At 33.6% G+C, this 6,000-nt stretch overlaps 1 protein-coding gene across 1 annotated transcript; it reads right to left on the bottom strand.

Moving 5' to 3' along the window:
• PIG-U (phosphatidylinositol glycan anchor biosynthesis class U) lies at nucleotides 1-5,797 on the bottom strand. The gene is made up of 2 exons (XM_089651133.1): nucleotides 4,852-5,797; nucleotides 1-4,050 (listed from the first exon to the last, which is right to left on the bottom strand). Exons 1-2 carry the CDS (start codon nucleotides 5,613-5,615, stop codon nucleotides 3,525-3,527), a joined length of 1,290 nt encoding a protein of 429 aa, XP_089507259.1. The 5' UTR covers nucleotides 5,616-5,797; the 3' UTR covers nucleotides 1-3,524.
• Between the last annotated feature and the right edge of the window lie 203 nt (nucleotides 5,798-6,000).

Here is a 6,000-nt window from a genome sequence, read left to right as displayed (position 1 = left end):
ATCTTAAATCTTGTTCTTTGAAATTTTGACACAATGTTGCATTCGAATACATGTGTGTTTTTATACACCTATATTATTGTATAGATGTCACCTGTGACATATAAAAACAAGCTTTTATGTCATATGTGACAAGTAGATGTCGGTGGCCGAGTTGACATCGCGTTTGGGTTCCACCCGGGCGTAGTGTGTTCAATTCCTCGGCTGGTTAAGTCTTCCATCACAACACAAGCAATATTTTCAGCTTTCTGTGGTGGTCGTAGGATATTTTCAAATATTGTCAGGCTATTCGTAACCCGGGAATGTTTGTCTTTCTTTAAAAAAAAAAAAACAAAACATGCTTTTTTATCACATGTGATAGGTAAAAACATTATTTTTAGAAAAACTACGCTATCTGCTGGATGTAAGAGCAACACGCGCTATTGTTTCTCTATCTGCACAGACAGACTGAGCTACAGCAAAGCGTGGCGGGGTACAGCTAGTATTTAAAAACCAATTTAAAAAATTTATTTCTCCAACTGGACCGGTTTTAGACAATCGCGTTCATCTTCAGACTAGTACAATTTTACTTAAAACTATGGTAGTTATACTTCATTTACAATTAATGGCATTATTATCTATTTATAATGACGCCGATGTGAACGGTAAAAGAAACTGGGGAAGCCCGAGGAAGAGGTGGCACGATCAAGTGAATCAGATACTTGAGTCGGGCCACGTCAAGAGAATAATAGAAGAGTACGTATGAATGTGAATGAGGCAAGGAGTGTGTGGCAAGACCAAGTTGTTTGGCGGTCCGTCCTCTTCGCCTACCCCTGCAGAGAAAAGGCGTGATGGTTAGTTAGTTATTAAAATTTTGGTTTGTTTCATCGAGTAAATTTCTTGCTTATTTAAGGTTTTGCTACCCTTGGAAGTAACATACATTTTATTTTATTGTGATCCCTATAATAGTTTGCATTGTTGCTTATTTTTATGTTTCCAGGTATTATTGAAATGTTTACCTGTATTTTAATGCTTTGAATTTTCACTATTGCAATAAATTCTAGTAATTAACAAATGAACTAAAAATACCACAGTTTGAAGTGAACATGTTACCAGTCTGAAGACGGACGTCGTTGTCTGAAATCGGTCGGGTCGGAGATAAATAAAAGTATAATAAAATTTGTAAATTATACTTTATTAATACAGTGGATTTCCACCAAGTATTTACAGTTGAAAAAATAGACATTCTTAAAACATGAAAATTAAAAAAATATACAGGTTCATAGAAGAGATTGCACAATAAATTAATTATTTTCTTTAATTTATTGTGTACAATATTCTAAGCAATACAAATACTGGATAATATAAATTGGGTTCAACTGTAAATTGTGAACGGTTTAATCCTAAGTGGATATTCCACTAATTCTGTTTAACTGGGGAATTTTGTTCAAAAACGTATGGGAAAAAGTTATAATACTAAGCAACAGATATTTATACACTAAACAGTCTTTATTAACTACATGAATGATCTCACTACTGTGCGGATAAAATGAAAATACATAAAATGATTATTGTTGTACGCCAGACATTTTGGTGTCAGGTTATATTACAAAATGGCCAAAACTAACCAAGAAGAAAAATACTATAACCACTCAAACAATTAATTGCATATTATGACAAGATTTCCAAAACGTTTTGAGCAATCGCTTGCCATAATGTGCCAAATTTATAGAACTTATAAATACGGGGTAAACTGTATTTTAATATTTTGAGGAATGAAATTAATTAAATAATATGTTAAATACATATTCACATCACTTGAGTAAATAATATTGCACTCCATTGAAGTACGGAGTTTACAGTTCAAAAACAAAATTTTTTAAGAAGATATTTATAAATCTGAAACTAGAAAACCTCTTCATACAAAAGATACACTCAATTTATTACCTAACAATTAGAAAAGTAAAAAAAAATATTTTTATATTCTTAAAAAATCAGCTAGTAAAAATGTTTGAAGGTGATCTTTGAATAATGTTGGTGTAATCAAATAAAAAATATGAAAAGGTGATATAAGTAAACAAAGTTATTGTGTTTTCAAAACAAATAAATTTTATTTAATTGCATAATTTTTTTAATTTTAATATGTCAACATTGAGCCGCTGAAATCTTCAATATGGTAAAATTGAAATTTTACAGGAGAATTAAAATACTGATACCCTTGACCTGTTGACTGTGATGACCTCCGTGACCTTGAGAAAAATGTAGGGTACATAGTTTATTCCAAAGCCGTCAAAGAAGCTGTGGACATCAAATAAAAAGTATTTATTGCAAGCTATTCTGAAGTTATTCCACAGTACTTACAGTTCCTTTTTACATAAGGTTTAAAATTGCTTAAAAAATTTTCATCTATAATTAGTATGGAGGACACCGGAGTCCCATCCACAGTCGACAGGTTGAAGATGTTTTATGCAGGATTTAAATTTCTCAGATATTTGAATTAATTTATTTTAGACAGCTATAGGGTTCAATTACAACAAAAAAAATATATTGAACCTGGAAAAGATTTTAACAGTCCAGTGACTATATTAAAAAGATCAGAATTATCAGAATTAAGCTTACATGAAATGGACACAATTATTATAAAATTTAATTAATTATTACTATAAGGTCCTTCTCCACAGGGATACTAGACGATTCAAGTATCTTTGTGATTACCGCCATACGTCTGCACTCTAAACTCGTTGTCGTGTAGACTCATGTAAACTCCAGAAAAAAGAATTGAGAAAAAAGAATATTTTCATTAATTTAACTAGATTAAACAAAATATTACATTATAATGTTAAACAATTAATAACATCTTCAAATATCACCAGTGGCGGCTCGTGACTTTTGGTTTACTAGAGTGCTAAAATTATAAAAAATGGCATTATTGATGTTGTAACTGAAAACGACTTTTTTTTCGAAAAATTGATATTTTTTATGAAGATTTTCTAGAAATCCTGATAGAAAAAAATGTTTTTCAGCCACAACAACATCAGAAATGCCATTTTTAATAATATTAGCACTCTAGTACACTCAAAGAACACGAACGGCCACTGAATATGACATCACTCCTGTCAGAAATTTTGTAACAATGGACTTGTGCTTATATTTTTAAATCAATGCAAGATCCTAGGCACAAAACAGTAAACAAATAATGACAGGATATAAAAATACAGCTGCAGCTACCGTTTGGTTGTTGTGGTTATAAAAGCATTCTGGTTTCGACGTTTCGAAAATTCAACAATGATTGGTCACGCGTGGGTCTCGTGATTTCAGTAGCGACGTGTATTGTGCGTGACAAGTTGTTTGGGACATGAATACACAACATCAGTATCGGATACTTCAAGTATTTCCTGCGTTTCACTGTGGAAAATGGGCCTAAGCGTAATCATTACTCCACAGTTCATATTATTATTTGGGCATCTTTCAACGGAATGAATTATTACATAGTACTAAATTATATAATTATAAATAATAGCACTGGAAATTATAGTTTGTTCACACAATTATCGCAGCACTAGTTTAGCCGGTTTGCCGTCAATCTGTCTTCCAGATCCATGTTTGAGAGCGTACTCGCGCTTGATGTAGGCGAACAGCAGGTCGGTGATGAGGAAGATCTGAGCGGAGGCGAAAGCGAGGGTAACCCCGAAGAAGAAGTTGGCGTTCGCGGAACGGGAGTAGATCCACAGGTGCCAGAAGGTGGGACCCAGGACTGAAGTCACAAGAAGGAAGCAGCCGACAATGAACTTCTGCTGCATGTACGAAAACAGATGTCTCCACATCGGTAACAAGGCCAGATAAAAGGCCACATCTCCGAGACTCGGGTAAGACTTAAAGATGGTGGTTAGTGTGACCATGGTGGTAGCCAGCAGGAGTGGCTCGCTTCGGAAGCGCAGAGTAAGGGGCAGCGCATAGAGGACTAGTGCATTGATCTGGAACGAGGAGATGAACAGCAGTCGGAAGTGCTCGAACATCTCCGTGAAGAAGTACCAGAACAATCCGATGTTGGGCTTCAGGTCTGGAACGTTCAATCTAAAACAAAATAATTTTAGCAAGGTTACAAATATTTTTTTCATTAAATAAACATATTTTTATAAAATTATTAGTAGGAGATTTTCTAAAATTTATTTATTTATTCATAAATGTCGGATTTTTACATAAAACAAGTATAGAATAATTACATTACATAGTGCATTCAAATTAATATAATAATAATATTTTTATAGCATCATGATGTATAACACCAAAAGAATAATATAATATATAGTAATATATTATATTATTCTTTTGATAATAATAATAAGGCATGTTTTATAAATAAAGAAATATTTAAAAAAAGGTTACATTATTATAGGTTAGGTTAGGTTAGGTTAGGCTAGGTTAGGTTAGTATAGGTTATGTTGGGTTAGATTAGGTTTTTTACAAATAAAATTATTACAAAAGTTGTTAAAAAAACTAGTCTAAATACCCTAATTTTGTTTAATTTTTTCCAGAATTCTGCCAAAAGAGTGCCTATCTAAAAATTAAATTGTAATAACGTTTCTTCTAGCCCCGCGTGTAGTATCAGGAATACCAACATATGAAAATATCATTGACAGAAATTATTGGAAATGGTTGTCATCCCATACAACGAGAGTGAATTTTAATTTCATGTAATTAAAAATTGGAATGTTAAAATTAAAAATTTCCCAAATGCAGATAGTTGCCCTTTTTAGTAATTAAGGTGAACCAAAAGCTTTTATTTGAAAACAAAATCGTATTAAGAGTGGCCAACGATCCTGAATATTTAGCATATTTAAATAAAATTATATTTTAGTATAATGGGATACTCACATAAATCCGTAGGTGTTCTCCAGGAATTGATATGATCCTTCCATTATATACGCCGAGAGATAGATCAAGAAGCCCCAAGCCAGAACGAAGGCGGTAAGGGTCTTGATGTAGGAGCACTTGGCACAGCCCGTGGCGTTGTTCTGAATGAACATGGCTGCGGGGATGATCAGCAAGACGGGGTATAGAGATTGATGGGCGGCGGCAGCGATGGCCAGGCAACATATTATCCTATTGCCAGTTACCATTGATAACAACGAAACAGATAGGAACACGTTGTTGAACACCGTTGTTGTCATTGCTACACAGTTTAGTACTGAATACGGGTTGAACAAATAAGCAGTCAATACGTAAACAGGCGCTATTAAATAGTCATCTTTCTTCAACAACAATATATCACAATCCTTCACATAATTATCTTTATCTCTGTTCTGTTTCTCTTTCAACATAATCATGAACTTCTTCGTGGTAATGTACAGGCACACAGCCGTTAAGAGGTCACTTAACGTAAAGATTAACGGTAGGAGCGATGGTATTTTGTAAATTATTTTATGAAACAAAACGAGCATAAGTGGTGATTCATGGAACATGTCTCCCTGGTACGGGTCAATTCCTTCATTGTACAGGTAAACTCCTTCCGTTAACCTCTTCCACGAATTAAGAGGTGTCGATAGTTCAACTCTGTTTGACATTAACTCCACCAATTCTGAGTTTAGCAGCCAAAATCGCACAAAGCCGGCAACTACGAAGGAACAGAACACGAACATTTTGAGGTTATTTATTTATTAACACTAAACACGAATTCCGGTAGAAGTGATATTAATCAATTTCAATACTATCCCAAGCCATGATTTTGAAATTTCAGTTCAAATGTATATCAGAAAATTGTAGATTATTGATAATTACTGAGCTGTCAAATTGTTTACAGAAATTCCATAGACAAATTACAAAGATAAGAAATAAAAAAACTAGTGAAGAAATTTCACAATCTAAGCTTCTCGATTGAATCAGAATCGATTATTTTCGAACAAAACATAATTTTTTTTTTTAAGAATATTTAGGAAGAAAGGGAGGGACCCGCAGACTACTGGTATTGGGACCTTCAGGAGTAATTGGTAGACTGGAGGAAAATGCGAAATCCGGAACATTTAT

Source organism: Hesperophylax consimilis, chromosome 3, assembly GCF_061612785.1.
Source record: "Hesperophylax consimilis isolate HC1 chromosome 3, BYU_Hcon_1.0, whole genome shotgun sequence".
In the NCBI taxonomy this organism is placed as follows: Eukaryota; Metazoa; Arthropoda; class Insecta; order Trichoptera; family Limnephilidae; genus Hesperophylax; species Hesperophylax consimilis.
The sequence above is the reverse complement of the archived record's forward strand: the minus strand, read 5'-3'. Positions and strand labels throughout refer to the sequence as shown.